Source organism: Ischnura elegans, chromosome 3 (genome assembly GCF_921293095.1).
Source record: "Ischnura elegans chromosome 3, ioIscEleg1.1, whole genome shotgun sequence".
NCBI lineage: Eukaryota > Metazoa > Arthropoda > Insecta > Odonata > Coenagrionidae > Ischnura > Ischnura elegans.
In genome coordinates this window covers 98,871,482-98,893,973 of record NC_060248.1, presented here as the reverse complement: position 1 = coordinate 98,893,973, position 22,492 = coordinate 98,871,482, and the positions used below count along the sequence as shown (strand labels likewise).

Sequence of the window (22,492 nt, the reverse complement as noted above, 5' to 3'; positions counted from 1 at the left end):
ATAGTGTTCAATTGTAGAATTTAAGTAATGGATCATCTCCATCAATGCTTACTCGGTGAATTCAAGGAAAAGAGACGGATTCCACAGAGGTCTGGTATCTTATTAGGAAAAATGTTTGTCTGCTGCTGTGTTCACACCAAAAAATTAATTCCTATTAATTTTCGTAACCCAAAATATCTTCACGTGGTGTAATTTCCCACAATTATAGCCATATCCGGGACGATTTGGAACATTTATATCATATTTCAACTTCAAAAACAGCTGGTGTGGCCATTTTTATTCATCCATAAAGGACACTTTAGCCCTAAAGTGAGCTCGGGTTGGGCACTTTATGGTAAAGTGACGATTTGGTCATTTTTCCTCTAAGGTAGTGTTTATGAAAAGGAGTAAGCAGGCTTTAGCCCTCCTAAAGTATAATTTAGCCTAAAGTGGCGTCTATGAATCGCACCCTAAGTCTTTTATTTTAGTTCTATTTTGTCTTTATGTTCAGTGGTTCATTGTGGAAGTACTTGCTCATAGGTGTAGACATGTATTTTCTGTGGTATATTTTTGGTTTGGGAACATGTACGTATACTCTCATGATGAGATGCTTGAAAACATTATCAATGCTGGTAGTGGGCAATTTCCATATTACAAATAGGCAAATTAGCTTGAAATTTTGAAATTAAATGAACTCTTATCTATAATAATCCAAAGAGAAATCCACAACACAAATCTCTTTATAAAAAAAAATCCCAATCCTAAGAACTTTTTCTTATGTAGAGGTTTGACTGTAGTCCTAAGAGTTGCTATATAATACCTTTTTAATTGGATATGAATAGCTCATGGTCATATTTCTTCTTAGCAAGTTAATATCCATATCTTTACTTTTCAGTTTGTTTTAAAGTGTTTGATGGAGACAGAGATGGGGTTTTAAATGAAAGTGAGCTGAGACACATGGCAAATGTTCTCTTGTTTGTAAGGCGTGAGAATAGATCAGCGAAAGAACTCGCAGAAGATCAGTATGGCAGTTTGGGTATGTTCATTTTTAACTGACATTGATGGCCTATGAGTGTACATTACATAATGTTGAGGTGTTTAATTGTATACCAACTTTTACTTACTTGTACAGCCATAGATTATTTTCAGACCGTAAGTATTCTTTTACCAATAATTTTATTTTCATCACATCAACAGATACTGATGCAGTGATAGCTGAAATCCGTCGTAATTCACAGTCATCATCCCAGGATGGATTGACTCAGGAAGAATATCTAATGTGGACTGTGGGAAATTCTTTGCCTTTGGATTTCCTGAATCTCCTCTTTCAGGTGAGAAAGAAATTAGGAATGAGTGAGACTGTGAAACTTAGGGAATTCCCTACTTTTATTTTTTGATTTGTGTGATAATTTCCCAGGAAAGTCAATATGACTAGATTTATATGCTGTGTGTGTTGTTTTGAATTTTTTTATGATACTGTGTAAATTTAATATTTAGGTGTGCCATATTGTTTTGGGTCTGCGGCCAGTAAGCAGGAAAGAAGAAGCTGAAATAGTTCGAGGATGGTTGGAAAGAGAGGAGAGGCGAGGTTTTCAAGTGGGCCAATTTTGGTACCTAATATCAATACACTGGTGGCGTGCCTGGAATGATTATGTTAACTACTCGGTGAGTTTTGGTTAACAGAAGGTTGAATTTTTTCTCTGCATAAATGGATCACGTAAAAGCAAGTTGAAACTGCTTTGCATCGCTTAAATCAGTGGGGTAACTAGGAATATGCTTTTGGGCGGGGGATGAGGGTGCTGCCCCCCTCCAGGCAATGTGGGGTTCCAGGAAAATATTTGAAAATGACATACCTGGAAATACATTTTACATCATTTTGGCATTTAAAATTTAAATTTAAGCAGATGAAGTTATTTCAAAACTAGACAATTGTTTGATTTTTTAAAATTTCTTTGAGTCCTTGGGGGGTGGATATATCCCCCTCACCCCCTCTCCTCCATAGTAACGCCACTGGCTTAAATTATAGAGAGTCAATCTTATTTTTAAATTTCAGAATTCCCCTGGTGTGCATGGGAGTGAAAGTCAGACTAGTTTGGCAAGTACTTATGGGGGTAGTCCTTCGGGGAGTAATTCTGGCAGCCTAAAGAGAGGTGTTGGAATGAACTCATCCTCGAAATTAAGGAATGGTGGACCATTTGAAGTTGCAGATTCTGGATTTGGCGATTCTCTGCCTCCTGGGGATATACCTACTTCAGACTTTTCTCCATCATCATCAACATCTTCGGCTGGTTCCAGGTTTTACCTCCAGCGTACTGCAAGTCCAAAGAAAGCGAGTTCTAGTTCCCTCACCTTATTAGCCCAGGACTGTTCCAGGTTAGATGCTATTTTATTTATTGTCACATGTCACCTAGACTAAAACACATGAATTGTACTGCTCAAGTCATGAATTGGTAGAGCCACTTTAATTATACCTGAATCACACGATCATTTTTCCATCTCTGTGGAGAGGCAGCTTCAGCAATGGTGGAAAAAAATGAATGTTTATGATCATTTTCCGCTCGATGGATAGGATTTCCAGCCCTTTTTCCATCACCCAGCATGTCCCTTTTTCCGTTGCTGAAACCATAGCTTGGACAGAGCTCCTTCTACCTATCAGATCGTATGGCTGCTATAAATAATTGTAATGCTAAGCTTGGCTTTTTATTGAATAACAGTTGTAAATACAGAAAGTGATGGAATAATTAATGGAAAAAGGGACTGTGGGAACAATGAGTGATCTAGGATAGGGACAAGTGGGGTTTTAAGTGGAGACTGTGGGATAACCTCCCAGCAGTAGTGTGGGTCTCAACAAAATTGCCATTTTATCTTGTGTAAATTGGATACCCAAGTGGAGGGCTGTAGTCCCTCTCTGAGTCTGCCATTGGGTGGGAATGAGAGTGTGATTCAGGGAATGATGGGTCGAGGGATCGTTTCTTTGTTCCCTGAAAAGCTATTGCTGGAGCTACCTCTCAGAAAAATGGAAAAAATGACCGTGTGATTCAAGCTCTAGTGTAATAAGGTCAAATAGTCTTCATATGAAGAGGTGTTGTCTTTATGAATCAAATCAGTTGTGTTTTTGTCTGCCTTTTTTTCATGATGCATATTTACCATCTGTAAAATATTCCTTTTATCACTATTCTTTTTCTTTCTTCAGTTATAGTATGAAATGCAAAGGTAGAGGCTCATTTTAGCTTTCTCTATTAGTAGTTTGTCTAAGAAAATGTTTATTAAAACATTCAACGCGGAGCACGTCCATTGACTTGATCCTGTCCAAGCCAAGATACAGAGCATATCAATTGACGTGCTCTGCCAGTCGGGCCAGGAGCCCTTTCTCCACCTCCATGCGTGAGTAATATCCACTTCCGAGTCTTCCGATCGTGTGCATGGCCTTCAGCAAGCGTCCCTCTTTCGACCCGTGTGCACCTTTTGTAAATAGAAGTATTTGAACGGAAGTGATGGCATGAAAAACTCTCCCTATTTTACTTTCTTATTTTATCGGCCAATTCTAATGACTTTCATGAAAATCGGGCCCGCATTGAATGTGTTAAAAGATATAATACACCTTTTTACTTTTATTTTACAGTAGACTCTCGTTAATATGAACAACATTATTTCGAAGTTCTTGTTATTACAAAGTAAAGCGTTGGTCCCAACGAAAAGGCCTATCCAAGCTTTGGGAAAAGAAACATTATTACGAAATTTTTGTTTTTACGAAATTACGAACTTCAGTCCCGGTCCCGGCGGTTTCAAAATGAACTTTATTACGAAGTTCCACACACAAGCTATGGCATTAAGGTGGATATTCACTATGCTAAGTTTTAATAATCATGCCGCGTTTAAGTTCTCCTTGTGTACTGTGACCAAGAGCGTCAATAGGGTGGTTTCCTATAATTTTTTTATTGCCTAAATCGAAAGATTATAACTCCTGGAGTACGAATTTTACACTTTTAGATTTTTAATTGACGATATCTATTTTTTGCGATTAAATGAGAAGAGAAAATTTTCAAGCGTGCGAAAACGCGACGGGTAAGTATGAATGCCGGGAAAACTCCCATGTGACGTCGTTCTGGCTCCCGCTGCCGCAAGTGAGGTGACCTTGGGGCGAGGCTCTGAGCGCTGATACGACGCAGTATGCTAGCAGGTAGCAGAGTACCATGCTAGCTGGTAGCGCTTGGCTTAAATAAGGATTATTAATACCTTATCAAACGAGGAAAACTTTCCGACCTTAGCCAGTTTTAATAGGTGATTATTAAGACATGTTTCCCTGAGCTCTGTGCCTCATACATGTATTGGTAACCTCAGACGACGTAAAACTCCTATCTACTCGTATAGAAACTAGGTCCCTGTGACGTCACGTGGAGTGGCACCGCATGGGCGCCAATCTGGCCTTTTTCAAATGGGGATAAAATTGACCCTTGCCATTCGTCTAAACCGGTATTTCTAAAACCAAATAATTTGTATATTATGAATACACTAATGGTGGGTAACAAATTGCAATCAATGCCTTTCGTTTTCTTTGATGAAGGAAACTACCCTATTATGGTTCTTCCTTCACCATAAACGCAACGTCATATAATAAGCTTCATTCCTGGGGAATCATGGTGACTAAGTCATTACAGCTCGTGAATTTGATGTTCAGTTAGTCCTCTTCCTATGCACATTCGATTTATGCACTTTCAGAGATACCAGCACTCAAAAATTTAAAATTTCGAATTTGGCACCTTTTGATTTTGCCGTTGCTATGCGGTGCGGCGGAGAGGAACTTGCACTCTGGGCATAATCTGAACAAAGTATCATTGAATTGGGTGTGAAGTTAGGAACTGTTCAGCGTTTCGCTCATTCTTCCTTGCTGTAGAGAGCGATTTTTTTTTGCTCCAGCTGCGTCGCACGCCCAGCTAGATCAGTTCGACACAATCTTGAGTTTGCGCACAATTGTTATGCAGTGTTGCATTCCGCAGGATAACCGTACTCCTCTATGCCTTGCATACAGTCTGGCCGGCAAGAGTTGTCTGATGATGGCACAATAGGAACGGATGGATAGGATTTCCAGCCCTTTACAGCCAGTTTACAGCCAATTGCTGTCTCCCAAACACACCTCACACCATCGCATACTTATAAAACGTTGTCCGATGAGAGCACCGACATAAGCCTGATTCCCCAAAACATGCTCTTTCTTCAAATCACCACAACAAGTGAGTCGTCCTCTAGGTCCTTCATGCTCGTCATCCCTTCCGGCTCCTTTCTTCACGGAGCCCATTGTAGGCGTTTCCCTTTCTAACCTGGCAACACTGCCCCGACCTAGACCATTCTGCCTGTCATTGGACAACTCTTGGCGGCCAGACCGTAGGTTTATCAACTTAAGAACAAGGTCTTGGAACGAATCTAGTTCGTATATCGGACTTACTGTTTCGGAAAGATATCAACCCTCGATTACGTCATGCCGCATTCTTCTGTTGAGAAATTGAAACGAATTTTCCTGTTTGTATATATTTCTGCGTAATTTAATCGCGTTTATCATATACGGTTTTTTCGACAATTCCTAAGGGAAACGTTCATACAAACTTCGTTATCATGAACCTCTGGTTATTTGCTCCTGTGAACTTCGTAATAGCAAGAGTCTACTGTATCTCCAAAGAAAATACATTCCATGCATTTTATTGGTGGATGTGTTCTGCCAGTGATGCTACTTGTCAGTTGATTCAGATTGGTTTAGGTAGAGTTCATCCCTGAATAAGCCACAGATACTTATTCAGGGTAGGGCCACTAGATCCTTCTCCTGGGCCACCTCACTCAGCTAGGATTTTTTGAGTGAGGTTTTCCAGATGCTTCTCTTAGGATTCGAACTCTTTACACTTAGGTCAGTTGCCCAATGCTTAACCCACTGAGCTTCCAGTATCCTGTCATCTCTAATTTTGTACTGATGACAATTTGTTATCTAATTAGGAATTTAATTAGATTAATGAATGTTGATTGTGTCATTGTAATTTGAAATTGATCAGAAACTAGTGATCTTTAGCTGAATGCCATTCAACCTAAATTTGAGTGGATAATTTGATGTTCATACAGCTCCAAATACAACAGGAGAACAATCATACATAGGGTATCATATCTCATAATTTTGGGGATTTTTTTTTGATCTCCATGTATCAGTAATTGATTTGGTTATGTCCATTTTCAAGGCCTCCTAGTGGAACATCCAGCCCTACTCATTCTCCTCGACCGGTGAGGAAAATTGTTGCAACCCATAGTCTGTCATCCTCATCCTCAGCAGTGGCCCTTGGAGGTCTTGGTAGTTCCTATGGTGCTCCAGCTTATCCCCCACCTCGTCCTGGACCTATTGACAACAGTGTTCTTGTTGTGAATCCTACATATAAGGTATATCATCAGTGTTTATGCACTGCTACATGTAAGAGATTAAGTTTGTAAGTGGTCCTTATTTTATTTAGGTAAAGCATAATACTGCATAAGAAGCTACTTTTGGTTGCTTGAATTAAAATTAATATTTAACTTGTTGAAATCTGCTTTCATAAATGAACTACCCTAAAATCACTGCTTAAAGAACTCCCATATATGTAAACTTTACTTTAATGAACTTTCAACTGCAATTGAGATGAATCAAGGCAGTGAAATGAGAAAAGAAATGAGGACCAGTGCTCTTCTGTTTGCCTGTCTTCCTCCTGGTGTGGAGTAAGATCAAATCAACTCTGCCCATCCCCATATCACTGCTCTCTCTCTATCACACGTGAACTCAAGGTGATTAACACTAGAGAGATGGTGGTTTTGGGCTATCTGGAAGGGCAGGCATGTGACATTTGGACCTATTAAGTTTTCTAGCTTTGTATGATTAACTTTTTCCTTGGACCTTGATTTTTTCGGCCTGTAGTACTAGCTAGATGCTTCTCATAAGATAAAGCTATTCTATTTGTAGCAATTGTCAATTATCAGCATTATTTCATTGTGGTTTTTTTACATAGGTGATAACCTTGACTGGAGAAGGTGGAAAACTGAAGAGGAATACTGTGCTTGTCAGATCGAGGGATTTTGAATTGGTTCCAGATTCACTATGGAAAGCGCTTCATCAGTGGTATGATGGATCTCCTGCTCTCCCACGGCAGGTGAGTGTCACAATATCTTTAGCAGTCACATGTTGGATGCCTGGCTCATTTTTGTCTGGCAATAGTTTAGCAGAACAACATGGCATACACATGCTTTGAAATAACATTCGTGGATACAGCTTTAGCCGAAGCATGATAAAAATCGCATTTAAATTTGTGATAAAAATGAAATTCTCATATCTGATGGAAAACCCCTAAATTTGAGCTATTTGAGCTTAGTCACATTTGCAAATTTTGCGGATCTATAACTATGCATTATTTTATGTGATCTATTTCAATTTTGAATTTAATTTAGATACAAGTTCTTTTCACCGTTTGCTTTCTCCACTTTTTAGCATTTTTCTTCCATCTATCTCTTTTCTCATTCAGGTTATCCTGCGGAAGAACAGTGATCAAGTGGACTTGGAATTATATCCCTTGAATGTTAGATTGCTGAGGCATCAGGTGCAGCATGCCTCCCAAAATCAGCAGCAACAACAGCAACAAACCATTTTGCAGAGCCAAGGTCGGGCCACCCAAACAGCTTGGTCAGGAATGGTTGGTGGCTATGGAGCTGCTGCTCTTAGTAAGGATCTATTTCTTTCTAATATAAGCAAACTAGGTTCATTGTACAATATGATTTTATACCCTAAAATTTACATTTTACGTCTCTATATATACTTTTTCCTCTTTATGGTGAGTTTATCATTCAGCTTTGGCGAGGAAATTATTATGTTAATGTTCTTAGAAGCTGCCTTTTCTGTAGTAAGTTTATATAAATATTAGAGATGGGTCGAATAGCAGATTTCTCGAATTCGAATATCGAATTCGAATATTAAATCATTGCTCGAATATTCGACTACCTCGAATTTCGAATACCTCGAATACTAAACGATGAATGCTGGAATGTTTGACTTGGTTGCATATGCAGCAGGTACACAGGATTTTGGGGAGTAATTTTGATTTCCTTTAAAGGATTTGAACAGGAATTTAGCTGATTAATGGAATATTTTAATTTTATGGAAACAATTGGGCATATAATTAATTCAACTAACATCGCTTTACCCCCACTACTGCTGCCATGTGCTAGCTGACAATCTGAGGCATTTTGCAAAATACAAGCTCTTCTCCACCGGATTTTCTTCAATTATTTTGAGTCCATCTTTGGGAGTTCTCATGAGATAAGAAGATGAATTGGAATTGCTATTAGGGAGAAACCAAATATCCTGAGAAAATATCCCTTCGTCTGGGACTGTAACAATAATGATTTATAGCACCACTCATAAATTGTAACTTGATATCTGTTTTCGGAAAAAAATACCGCATCAACTTCCGAGAAGCTCTGCTGCTCATATCGAGTCTCGCCAGAATGCCAAGTCTCCGTCCTATTTTGACATTTATTTCCTCGCGTAAAATGCTTAAATAAAGTCAGAAATGCGTAGCGTTTGGTCTTGTTCTATTTTAAATTACGTGCACGTTACTAATATTTCAATCCAACAAAGGTGTAATATCAATTGCCGAAAGTCATTGTTAGACACCTTTTGGGCTAATAGGTGATTCATGCAGCAGTTGACCTCCAGAAACTGGAAACTTGAAGCAGGTAGGCTGAATAAGGTCAGTGGGTGAGAGAAGGGGGGGGGTGGGGCGCGAAACACATTTCTTTTGTTCTCGTGTAACTTGATGTTTTTTTCGAAGCTAAGGTCTTCGTAATATGATCCCTGCACGAGCTGGGACCTTTTTTTATTTCGAAGAAGAAGAAAGCCTCAGAATGGAGGGGGATAGCGGATCTTGGGAAACGCGCTAATGTAACTATCCCACGGTACTCATGCAGCATTTGACTTCCAGAAATGGGGAACTTCGAGGCAGGTACGCAGAAAAAGGTCAGTGGGTTAGAAAAGGGGGGCGTGAGACACGTCTATATAGTTCTCGTTTAACTTGATATTTTTTTCGAAGCTAAGGTCTTCGTAATACGATCCCTGCGCGAGCGAGGACCTTTTTGTTTGATTTCGGAGAAGAGGAAAGCGTCAGTGTGGGTGAGGCGAGTGCTGAATGGAGGGGGATAGTAGATCGTGGGAAATGCGCCAATCCCCTGGCACTGAGTTTCTCCCTATGGTAGTTTCATCTCCTGGAAAAGATTCAAACGAAGTGCCTGTGCTTATTAGCCATAAATGACACATGATAAACACTTCATCTCATTTATACGAAACCTGCGCGAGCTGGGGGCTTTTGTTTGATTTCGAAGAGGAGGAAAGCGTCGGAGGAGGGGCCGAGGGCTGATGGATGGAGGGGGAAGCAGATTTTGGGAATTGTGCTACGTAGTTACTATCCCACAGCACTGAGGTTTTCCTGGTGGGGGAAACCGGGGATTTTCGGATTTTTTCACCCGGATCAATTTAGGTTCCCCACGTCAAACTCTTTTTGATGTAGTTCGTCAACTTGCCTAAAACGGCGCTGCATGCACTAAAAGACTAGAGTTCTCTACATTTTTCCGAGTCAACTACAAACGACGTGCGTGCGACAGTGTACGACATGAAATTCAAAGTATTCGAGGTATTCGAGGCGGTACTTTTCGCATAACTATTCGAGACCTCGAATATCGAATACTTTCTAGTATTTGAGTATTCGCGGATACTATTCGCACATCTCTAATAAATATCCTAAGTTGGGCACAATAATTTTATGTGTAAATTATGTACATTTTTCTGAGAAAAAATTTGTTCAAGAATTACTTAAAGGCAGAGGATTTATCAATGTAAACAACATATAAATTAATGGTCTGTGGTATAGTTTTAATTCCATTGAAATAGGTTTCTTCGTTTAGATAATAGTGCTCCTCAAACTCTGGTGACTTATTATTTTTATAGACAGTAAAGTTTTGGTTGTCTCCTCCAAATTCCATAACGTATTTATGTGATCATTCCATGCAAAGAAAGCTTCTATATTTGTTGCTAAATATGAATCTTATCATGTCTGTTACACTTTTTCAATATCCTTTTCATAAATGTGGTCATATTCTAATGGTGTAAAAATTCATCTGTACAATAGTTGCTAATTGCTTTTTTAGTGAAGAAAGAATGTGCTTTACTTTAGAAAAGTAGTTTAACTAGCTAACATTTGGTGGAAATGGATGTGGAATCTTTGGGGATTTTGACCTTGGAAACCTGGTGACCATTTCTTCTGAATTTCAGCTTTTTAAACTGCTTTTCACAAGTACGGGTTATTTTGGTATAATATTCCTGCCCTTTTTCATTTCATTTGGTCTGGATAAAATCTGAATCTCCCTTTTTTCGGTAGAAGTTAGTATTTAAAAGTGTTTTCAGCATGACTTATTCATCTTTTTAAATAAAAATTCTCTCATTTATAGGTACAACTGGGTACGCTTATGTATCGAGTTTACCCACCCCTCCGAAGCGGTATTTAGCATATGTAGCAGCTTTTAGTTGTATGTCCACCATAAAGCAAGTGTATGACTTTCTTTGTTCGAGACTAAAAATTCGTCCTGAAGACATGAGGTTATGGCTATTTAGAGATGAGGTGAGCAGCATTTTCATTTGTGTGAAGTAAAAGTGTTTACATTTTAGAGTGTGATAATTAATATTTAAATCATCGTTCATTGCTGTATAATTGTTGTTTGAAGGAAGTGGTATGCATTTTAGGGATTTAATTTTTGTACTGTCAATCATTCATTCATTTATTTCATGATTGAGCACTTACAAGATAACCCTGTGCTAAGGAAGTGGTGTGTGATATTTGTGAGAGGGCTGTTTTTTTCCACGATATGGGAAGGAACTCTATTCTTATACTGTCTATACCTAATATTTTTTTGCTTATTGTGACATGAATAATTTTGTGGCAGTTTGTAACATATTTCCTTGACTTGCAGAATAATATGATGCTTATTGAAGAGGAAGAAGCAACACTAGAAGAATTAAATGTACAGGATGAGGATCAACTTCTGATTGAAGTCCGAAATAAAGATTTAACATGGCCAGAGGAGATGGGATCTCTGGCTACAAATCTGCAGGATAAGCGCAAACAAGGTAAAGTTCTGTCAAAGTAAATGAACTGATTGGTGTAACCACAGTGTCAATATTCTATTAAATATTATTTTTAACCTGTTCTCTCTTAATTATCATCTGACATGTATATTTTGCAGCTCCTGCAGAAAAAGGTGCTACTGGCCTTAATAATTTAGGGAATACTTGCTTTATGAATGCAGCACTGCAATGTGTCAGCAATACACGAGCCCTGACCCAATATTTTACTGAAAATATGCATCTTTATGAATTAAATAGGTTGGTATAATATACTTATTTCTGTTGCCTCTGTTTTTGGTCTGATTTTTGTCCATTTACATCATAATTTATTTTTTTAGGACCAATCCTTTGGGTATGAAAGGACACATAGCGAAGAGATATGGTGATTTAATAAGAGATATTTGGAGTGGTACCGCCAAGACAATTGCTCCATTAAAGCTGAGGGTGAGTATTGATAACATTATTGACCCGAAAGTGTTTCGCAATTAGGTAAATTTTCAGTTTCATTGAGGATTTTAGTAAAGTATTTGTATGGAGACCCTTTCATTCTGTCAGTCATTATAGTTTATTTATATTTTCAGTGGACGATAGGGAAATATGCACCCAGGTTTAATGGGTTCCAGCAGCATGATTCTCAGGAGCTCCTAGCTTTTTTGTTGGATGGACTGCATGAGGATCTAAATCGTGTTCATGACAAACCTTATCTTGAGCTGAAAGATAGTGGAGGACGACCTGACGTTGTAGTAGCTCAAGAGGTAATTTTAATTATTCTATAAAAATATTTTCTTGTGGGTGAGGATTCTGAAGGTCATGTGCATGAACTTGATTTGGAGGAATAAATTTTTTGGGTGTTTAAAAATATACCTTATGAGTTTTTAAGTTTTCTACACAATGCATTTAAAAAATAATTTTCTTTCTCTTTTCCAGGCTTGGGAAAATCACATTTTACGGAACAAATCTATTATTGTTGACTTATTCCATGGCCAGCTTAAGTCAAAAGTTACATGTAAAGTTTGTAGCCATGAAAGTGTAAGGTTCGATCCTTTCAACTACCTCTCTCTCCCTCTGCCCATGGAGAGTTACATCCACGTGGAAGTCATAGGTATGTTTATCATTATTTCACCTTAACTTCAGCTTTTTGTGAGGCAGCTATTTTTGCTACCCAGAAACATATATCGGAAGAGAAATTATAAAAAAAGGTGAAGATGTCAGAATCAATTATTATTGGCTGTGTAGGAAAATATTCCATATAATTTGTTGATTCAGAGAAATGAGCTGGCACATGCACTACCATTGGTAGAATTATTTAATAGTACTTAATGGTTTAGTTTACTATGCTCTTCTTACCTGTCATTACCTTTTTGATGCAAAAAACTCATAAAATTTTTCTCCCTCAGAAATATTTTCTACCTGTAATTAGAAAAAGAAAAATAGCAAAGATAACCTACCAACTTGGTAATCAGAAGTTCAGTAATTACTAATTGAGAGTTTCATGCTGTGGCTATAATTTGACGGATTCCTCCATTTTATTTTTCCTATCAACTAAAATTATATTGCTACATCAAATCAATTTATTTCCTGTGAAGAAAGTAACCATATCGATACCTCCACTGAACAAGTGTTCAACAATTGCCCGCTGGATCAAACCCGCTTATCTAGGAGCCCAACATCATGCATGTGCTCAGCTGGCAGTAGGTGGAGCACAAACTCACACCTCCAAGTCTCCAAGCTTCAGAGGTGAGCGTTTGTGCTCCGGCTACTGCCAGCTACTGCCAGCTGATAGTATGCGCATTTTTGGTCTACTAGATGAGTGGATTTGATCTGGTGGGTGATTGTAGAGCGCTTGCGCAGTGGAGGTGTCGATATTGTTCATATTTGTGGGGAAAAATCCATGTTTAATTTGCAGTTTATATGAACCACATATTTTCCTTTTATCTACTTGGTGATGTGAAAAAAATGTGACCATATTTGGTACCTATGTATGTTTTTGCCAACTTATTATTTTTATTTTCCAGTTGTGAGGCTTGATGGTTCAATGCCTATAATGTATGGTTTGAGGTTAAACATGGATGAGAAGTACAGTGCTATCAAAGAACACTTAAGTCCGTTGTGTGGAATACCGGCCCATCGGCAGAGGTTAGCGGAAGTTGCTGGTGCTCAGATTAAAGTAGGTATTATTTTTACCTCTTGGGTTTATTGTTTCTAAATTTTTAAAAATTTGTGCCCACATTCTCTTGCTGCAATTTTTTAATTTTTTTTAATTAAACTTTTTTTCTCGAAAATGCCAATCCTAAAAATTTTTATTTTTTAAATGTTTATCAGTACCATTGAGTATTACAATCCCTGAAAAGGAGGACTTCCACTTTTCAGTTTAACAGGTTTTATAAACAATTCAAAAAATTTCCATGCATTAAGCCAGTTTCCATTACCACATTCTCAGATCACAACACAAAATCACAATCTCTAGTCTAACTTTTTTTATTCTTCTTAAATATGAGTAATAGGCACAACTTTCAAACATATTAATTAGAGATGTGCGAATAGTATCCGCGAATACTCGAATACCTCGAATAATAGAAAGTATTCGATATTCGAGATCTCGAATAGTTATGCCAAAGGTACCGTCTCGAATACCTCGAATACTTTGAATTTCGCGTCATACACTGTCGCTCGCACGTTGTTGGTAGTTGACTCGGAAAAATGAGAACTCTAGTTGTCTAGTGCATGCAGCGCCGTTTTAGGCAAGCTGACGAAATACATCAAATTCACGGGTTCGAGCGGTGAAAAGAGTTCGACGTGGGGAACCGAAATTGATCGGATGAAAAAAATCCGAAAATCCCAGGTGTCCCCTATCAGGAGAACCTCAGTTCCGTGGGATAGCAACATTGGAGCATTTCCCACGATCCGCTATCCCCATCCATTCAACGTTCGCCCCACCCCCTCAGAAGATTTCCCCTTTCCCCAAAAACAAAAAAAAGGTCCCGGCTCGTGCAGGGATCGTATTACGAAGACCTCAGCTTTGAAAAAAATATCAAGTTACCGGAAAATAATAGCGCTATTACGACGCAGGATGCTAGCAGGTAGCCGAGTACCATGCTAGCTGGTAGCGCTTGGCTTAAATAAGGATTATTAATACCTTATCAAACAGACTGTGTGATTATTAAGACATGTTTCCCTGAGCTCTGTGCCTCATGCATGCATTGGTAACCTCAGACGATGTAAAACTCCGATCCTCTCGTGTAGAAACTAGGTCCCTGTGATGTCACGTGGAGTGGCATCGCATAGGCGCCAATCTGGCCTTTTTCAAATGAGGTAAAATTGAACATTGCCATTAGTCTAAACCGGTATTTCTAGAACGAAATAATTTGTATATTATGAATACACTAATGGTGGGTAACGAATCACAATCAATACCTTTCGTTTTCTTTAATGAAGGAAACTACCCTATTGTTTACATAAAATTAAAATATTCCATTAATCAGCTAAATTCCTGTTTGAATCCTTTAAAGGCAATCACAATTACTCGCCAAAATCTTGGGTTTCCTGCTGCATAGGCGACCTAGTCAAACATTTTCACATTCATCGTTTAGTATTCGAGGTATTCGAAATTCGAGGTATTCGAAATTCGAGGTATTCGAATATTCGAGCAATGATTTAATATTCGAATTCGATATTCGAATTCGATATTCGAATTCGAGAAATCTACTATTCGACCCATCCCTAATATTAATGGATTTCAAATTATATGTGCAGGTTAAAAATATACAGATTCCAAGGCATACCGTATAAGCTTGTGTAAGAGGCGCACCCTTATTTTGAGGATCGAAGCTAAAAAGAAAAAAAAATTTGCGACATTTTTTTTTATCCTATCGTGCGGTGTTGCAGACGTATGCCTGGAATTTCGACAGTTATCGAAATGTCCTCTTTCAGTACTATTTGAAAGAGGAAATTTTGATAACTGCGGCGGCATAAGAGGGAGTAGAAAGAGTTCCAATCCTCTCTTTGCATACGCCATCGCTCTACGTTGCTTGTCCTACTCACGAACAATTTTGTTTAAAACCTCTCGCAGGAGTATTGCAATAGAATTGCAGCCGTGGAAAATTTTAAGGCAAAACACGACAGGCAAATGGCATGAACTTTCCCAAGAGATTGAACAACAATCGGGGCAATCTCAGCGCCGTAGGATAATAACCACGTCGTAGATTTAAGGCCCCTTGCACACGCACCGATTTTGGACGGCCGGTAAAATATCGGCCGTCCACATTCCAATAGTGAACAATGGGAGAGCATTGGAGCTTGTACACATACCGACCACACGCCGGCACCGGCAAAATGCCGGTTAGCTGCCGGCTATTGTCACTGTGGATCGCCGACGCCGGCTCAAAAACTTAGCAACGTATCGTTTGACCGGTAAAAATCCGGCGTGTGTGCAAGCATCGCTTCGCCGGTAAAATATCGGCCAATATTTTACCGGCCGTCCAAAATCGGTGTGTGTGCAAGGGGCCTAACGGAACTACACTCGGCTCTCCATCAGCTAATGCCTCTGCCGTTTTTTTCCTTTCCGAGACTCCACAGGAAAATATCAAGTTACAGGGGAACAATGGAAACGTGTTTCATCCCTACCCCATTCCACCAACTGACCTTTTTCGGTCTACCAGGTTCAATTCCCCGAGTTTCTGGAGGTCAAATGCTACGTGAGTCACCTTCTGAGCTCGAAGGTATCTCGATATCTTTCAGCAATTGTATGACACGCGCGAGTTTCTAAAAAGAATTAGACCTAACGCCACGTATATCTTACAACATTTAAGTTTTTTGAGCTCTAATTGATTGACACAAAGATTTATAGCTAAAATAAGGCTACTAATATTCAACATAGTCCAAACAGCACAATTTCGGAAGAAACAAGCGTAGCATAAGCGCATTCAAACAAGACGAGACGGACTGGAAACTCAGGCAACGCAAACTGCGTATATCACATTGCTTCGCCCTCGCCCCTTCGCTTTGAAGGCAACGACGTCACACGCAAGATCGGACGTGTTCTTCCCTTGCTCCTTCGCTCGTAGCTTTAAATACGGAGGGGAGGGAGCCCTCTTCCCCTCGACCTCTCCTTCAGCGCTCTTCACTTATAAGCATTTCCGATTTCTTCTATCCACCATTAAGTCCAACAATGAGCACACTCGTTCGAATTTTTTCAACCGCAGGTTTTGACACCAATATTACTATATGCAGTATAAATGCCGCGGGATGCCCACTCTTGGCAATAAATTTAGCATGCGCTCCGGAGCGAATCACCCCGCGCGATCTTTTCAATGTTCACCTCTGAGGTACCGACGTGACGGCGCGATGCTTGCAAGAAATTCAAACAGGAGCATTTTAAAAATACGTCACTAAGGGAGAAACTCCCCTGCCTGCCGCTTGATTTTGACCCAGGGTTTCAGATGACTGACTCACGCTGAAAACCAAGGCCACTCAGTTCCCCTTGAACTTGCAACCGGTGAAGGACAGGGGGGGAAGATAAGAAGTTTGTGTAAGAGGCGCACCCCCATTTTCGGCTGCTATATCTGGGAAAAAAGGTGCGCCTCTTACACGCGCTTATACGGTACTTCTCTGAACTCTGCTTAGAACTGAATTTAACAATTCAATGAACTAAAAATTTGTTCAATGGCATCAGTATCTTCCTTTGATATTGAGTAATGTCATTGAGAATTATATTTTTTGATTTTTCGCTTCTGTTCACCTTTATCAGTATTAGAGCATCTCAAACTTCACCATAAAATCTTTTTTAGTTCCAGCTATTCTATGAGCATTGTCAAGCCAAAGAAATGTGCTCATCTCTTCCTTGTACATCTATTTAATTGTGGCTCACTCTCTTTTCTCCATTCCTCTTCTTCTCTCTCCATGCCTTCAATTAAAGCTCACACGTTTATGTAAAAAAAAAATTTGCGTTTTGAATTACCTTTTTTCTTATATTTCCAGAGCTCCCCTCCTGATGACCAGAAGATCAAAACCTTTGTTGGAGGCTCATTGTACGCTTACGAGCTTCCGCAGTGTGCTGGATCACAGGCATCAAATCCTTTGCCCCTTCATGCGTTGAATTCACTGCAGCTACAGCAACCTCTCTCCCTTGGCCAAATTGAAGAAGACAGAGCTCAGTCAAGAGAAGCGCAAACATTCACTCAGATTCAGAGGACAGTGCAGCCACGAAACTTGCAGCTAAATGGTTCCCCTGGAATAAACCCTGGCATCCAACCTCAGAGCATTGGAAGTAATGCTGGTAGTGATGTCATGGAATCTTTGTGTAATGTGAAGCAAGAGAATGGAGGGCAAACGTTGAATTCACAACTGAATGCAGAGCATGAAGAGCGGTTGAAGCAGTCGCAGCTTGGTAATTGTAATTTTCATCCATGTGTGGCCTTACATGTGACATATAAAAGTGGTTGAATTATTTTTCATATAACTTCGTACTACAGTGGAACTGCGTTTAAGCGAGTACTGGCTATTGCAAGGCCCCCACCATAATGAGAGATTATAGATGCCCCATCAATTGACCATATGATTAGCATGTAAAAATATTCGTTTTACGAGGCCCTTTTGGTGTTGGCATTCACCATAGCGAGAGTTCCCATCGCTGGAAAACCTTCACCAAGAGTCCCTAACCTCTGTAATTGCTGGTTATCTGTTAGAAATGAAGTTAAAAGTCAGTCTCAAATTTATGTGGTAAACTGTCATTCAATAAATACGTATTTTGGTGAAAATATTGCGGCATTAACATTCGCGAATGCTCAATCTTCTTTTGTTCTTCGGGTGGCAGAAAGCAGTCGACAGCATACCCGTTTGTCCGTGAGTTGTGCAAATAGAGAGCATTTGAAGGTAGACACCATGGCCAAAAAAATGCTAAACAGGTCTAAGCGAGAAAATGATAATAATAGAGCAATACAAGAGTGGCGTAATTAATTTATCATCCTCTTTGCTCGTCACAATTTGTAAAACAAAAAGGAGATTAGGTCTGCCGTGGTGTGGGAGGGCAAACCATCTCAGCAAAAGCGCCTGAGGAATGTAGAACATGAAGAGTTAGAAGGAGCTTTGCTCGGGTGGTTTTGCCCTATTTAATCTGCAGGAACTCCTGAGAAAAGGGCTATGCTTAAGGCTAAAGCCGAGTATTTCAGTGGTAGATTGAGAATCGAGTACTTCAAGTGCTCGAAGGGTTAGTTATACCAATTTGAAGCACGAAAGTATTATCTCACTTCATAATTGCTGATGATGCCTGTGGTTTAAACCCGAAGCCGTGGGAGAAAGAACTTCGATCCTGATGGAATATCTTCAGAATTATTCCCCATTCAGAATTATGTCTCGCGGGATATAACGCAGATGAAACGGAACTCTTTTACGACCTACTCCCAGACAAAACCCTTGCACTAATGCACCTGGCACTTGGCAGTTTAATAATTAAATTTATGTGTCATTTTAGTATGAAACTTGTACATACGATTATACTGCACTTGAATTGATTGGAAAGCATTCGTGGCTGATGATTGTTACCCTAAGACATGTAATAAACTCATATAACCCAGGTTTTCATATTGATAACATTAAGATCAAATACATTGATTTTTAAATCACATATTTTAAATAATTTTTCCTGCAGGTGCAACTGCTGTGAATGCTGGACAGGGAATCATTAGAGTTCAGGAGATTGACCAGTCCTTATTATCTGATGGTGTTACTCCAGAGGTAAGATGGCACCACAGTTTCTGCATGCCTGCAATCTTGTGCTTTAAGGTAAAGTACTTCTGTAGTTAGTATGGCATGGATTTAATAAACAATCTAAATTCACTTAGGTATTTTTTAAGGTGCAGGCCTAATTATTATAGTACAACAATTAGTTGTAGTTAGAGTGGTGATAGTTAATTGTTTTGGGATTCAGTGTTGTCTGCGATCTGTGTTTATCTGGTGGCACACATCTTTATTAGTTAAGAATAAGAGCATTGCTTATGTCTTTGTAAATACCTGCTGCCATTGAAAAGAATGAAAAGAGGTCCCAGGAAGCCTCATGGCTTTTGAGAACTAGAACCTTATGAATGGGAAACAAATTTTAAATCTGGAGGCTAACTTTTATCTGTAATGAAGTAATTATGGAGACCTAATTCATGTACATTAAAATTCCTCTTTTGAACTTAGGAGGGGTACAAGTGAAAAATGTGTAAATGGCAGGAAACTCTAAATCAAGGGTCAGCATTTACCTAATGTAATGCCTTCATTGCATACAGGTTTAGGAAACTCAATAGAAATACAATTCTGAATTCTATGGCAAGAAAAACTCCTTAATCTTTATTTTCCGTCTTGTTTGTAGCCTATCAACTAAATCCCTATCAACCACATTGTTATTCTGGTTTAAATCGAGCCAGTTATAATTTATTCTTTCTCTACCAGTGCTTTATTGCAATATATTCTCCATGATGTCTAGTACATATGACTTATCTTTAGCAGTTGCTTCAGTAGATAAAAAAGAAATGGCAAAGTATTGAAATAACATTATCTTACATTTTCAAAAATTTCCAAGTTTTTAGCATAAAAACAAGCCAACAAAAATGTATTTATGCCGCTTCCTTTCTGTAAAATGTAATACTGATTATATTTTATGTGAAATCAGTCTTTTTGAAAAATACCTACAATTTGGTTTTTTATATTTAATTCAAATTTTACAAAAAAACTTCAAATGCTATTTTTTATTTGGGGAAATAAACATTTGTACCAATTGTCATCATATTCAGAGAGGTCTTGGATTAACTCCTATCCAAAGTAGTATGGAATTACTGTATTGAAATCCCTGTTTGCTCTGCGATAGAGCTGGTTTTTGAATGTGGTTGAAATCTCTCACGGTGCCCTTGTTCTTAATGGAATGATTTTTTCGGAAGTAACTTTTAGGAATAATGTTGAAACCAAAAAATGGAAACTGATTCTTTAAGATTTGTGTCTCATGACATCAACTGTCTAACATGATGAACCTCATTGCCCGTAATTTGCAGTCTTATGCTGTTGTAAAAGGTGGATGTCATGAAATGCTAATATTGTTAATTTTCTGAATTTAATATTTATCAAAGAAGATCTTAGTTCTTAATGTATTTAGATGATATTACTATCACCATCTAGCAATACTCACATTTAGTGCTGTAGAGTACCAATATTTAGTAACAGTTTGACTGACGATTTTTGATTGGTTTACCACTCACAAATGTAAAATTTTGTTTTCACAGTTGCTTCAAAATGGCATGTTTAGTATGGCAATAATCAAGTAGATTTGATTTTCAATCAATATTTCCACCTATAATTTACATTACACGAGTGAATAACAAAAATGATTTAGAACTGATATGTTCCTGCTGGAAGTTCAAGACAATCTCGATCGATCAACATTCAACAGATGTGCTCCACAGTCAAGGTTTTAATTCGATACCTCCACTGCAAAAATGCTCATCAATCGACCTCCGAATCAAATCCGCTCATCTAGTAGCCCCACAATATGAATCTGCTCAGCTGGCAGAGTCCTGATCATAAACGCTCACCTTCAAGCTTGGAGAATAGGAGATGAGCATTTATGCTTCGGACACTGCCAGCTGAGCGGATTCATATTGTTGGGCTACTAGGTGAGTGAATTTAATTCAGTGGGCGATTGTTGAGCATTTTTGCAGTGGAGGTATCGAATTGTGCTGATTATCAATATTTTAGTCCCCAAACAATTTACTAATCTCCTTCCTGCAATCTTCCTTTTCAAGTCTCTCTACCCACTCGCTTCTGCATCTTTTTGCGTACACAGGTATCTATAAAAAATGCAGAAATTATTGATAGTGAAGGTTTTCTTGTATAAGTGAATCCATTTATGTTGACAAATAATGTATCATGGCAAGTCTCATGAATCTGCCATTTGTCATTTGTGTCTGTGGCATCATGCACTTGGGATTTTGGCTGGGCTGACTTTTATGCTTGGGGAGGAGGTTGAGTGAGGACTATGGGTGGGGTTGAGTTTCTTTAGGAGTGACTTTTATCCATCATATGTATAAACCAGCTAGTAAAGGTCTTTATTGATCAAGGGAAAAATAAATTCCTATACTTATCCGTTCAGTAGAATATCTCTCTTAATTTATCATTTCTGTTGGACCTGTAAATGTTGTGGAGTTCTAAAATGGTGTTCTTTGTGTTGCCTTGAAAGATATCTATTCTTAATTGCCCAATGTAAGCGCAGCACACATCCAATGAGTCTCTCGCGGCTCCCAACCTAATTTGTTTAACATCTTTGTAACACTTTCTGTACACCCGTAGCAGTTTTTGACAAATCACATAGCTTTCCTTTGTATTTTATTAAGTTCATGGATTAATTCTTTCTACACTGGATCCCATGTGCTTGCTGCATATTCAAAGTATGGCTGGACGAGTGCAAAATTTCTCTTTACTTTCTCATCCAAAAATGTTCTCACAACACGTGTGGCTAATCTTAACTTCTTCACACCTATTACCTCTTATGTATGTTTCCCATGATAGGTTGGAATTTATCGTAACTGTCAGATACTTCACGTAATCTGTCGCCATTATGTTGACACCATCCACCACATATGCATGTGGATAGTCGAATGACCTATGAAAGAAATGTTCCGATGTGCATATCCTTAAATTAAGTTCTAGTCCCCTTTCTTGGTTCCACACTTGAACGTTGTATAAATCCGATGATAGCATTTCAAAGTCTGAGTGATCTCTAATTTTGCAATAGATGACAACATCGTCAGCAAGTTAACATATTTTACTGCTAATTCGGCAAAGTAGAGGTAATTTTTGCATTTATATATGAACAAAAGGGTTTGATTACTCTTCCATGTGGGACACCTTAAAGTCACATTAGCTATATTAGAGTTTTGACTTCCAAATCAATATCCATGACTCAGTATACTCTTAAAGGAAGATCACCTCTGTACTCAGTAAAATTGATGAGCAAGGAGAAATACGAAAACCTGGCATGAATTCCTTGGTGGCGGACTCCTAGCAGCATTACACTGATGAAATTGTGTAATTTGCATTTGCATTTGCAAATTTTCACATTAACTCCTCTTCTGTTGAAGATAAAAGCTTTTCACTTTGCAGAGTTACGCTTGTAGTTATTCAATGTCCAACCATGCTTCATTTAAACCTGCTAAAACAAGGTAACTCAATTTAGATCAGTGTGCCTTTTGAGGAACTTTCGCCAGGCTCCATTCATCCCGTAGTGGTGGGACAAGCCTATGGAATAACTCCATGCATGCTGCTGTTACCATCATGTTGAATCATCATCAACTTATATGATTATGGGAAATAATA

General features: G+C 38.7%; 1 protein-coding gene across 2 annotated transcripts in view; it reads left to right on the top strand.

Annotated features, from left to right (window-relative positions):
- LOC124156239 (ubiquitin carboxyl-terminal hydrolase 32) overlaps window positions 1-22,492 on the top strand; it is a 54,708-nt gene that overhangs the window by 9,687 nt on the left and 22,529 nt on the right. The window contains exons 7-22 of one of the 2 annotated variants that reach the window (XM_046530650.1): window positions 875-1,015; window positions 1,177-1,310; window positions 1,477-1,644; window positions 2,033-2,352; window positions 6,198-6,393; window positions 6,993-7,133; window positions 7,503-7,698; window positions 10,477-10,646; window positions 10,996-11,152; window positions 11,269-11,407; window positions 11,488-11,593; window positions 11,731-11,904; window positions 12,077-12,251; window positions 13,165-13,316; window positions 17,126-17,534; window positions 18,795-18,928. In XM_046530650.1, the coding sequence (XP_046386606.1) occupies window positions 875-1,015; window positions 1,177-1,310; window positions 1,477-1,644; window positions 2,033-2,352; window positions 6,198-6,393; window positions 6,993-7,133; window positions 7,503-7,698; window positions 10,477-10,646; window positions 10,996-11,152; window positions 11,269-11,407; window positions 11,488-11,593; window positions 11,731-11,904; window positions 12,077-12,251; window positions 13,165-13,316; window positions 17,126-17,534; window positions 18,795-18,928 (2,912 nt within the window). The remainder of the gene's footprint in view (window positions 1-874; window positions 1,016-1,176; window positions 1,311-1,476; window positions 1,645-2,032; window positions 2,353-6,197; window positions 6,394-6,992; window positions 7,134-7,502; window positions 7,699-10,476; window positions 10,647-10,995; window positions 11,153-11,268; window positions 11,408-11,487; window positions 11,594-11,730; window positions 11,905-12,076; window positions 12,252-13,164; window positions 13,317-17,125; window positions 17,535-18,794; window positions 18,929-22,492) is intronic. The other variant, XM_046530651.1, reaches the window with a different exon arrangement.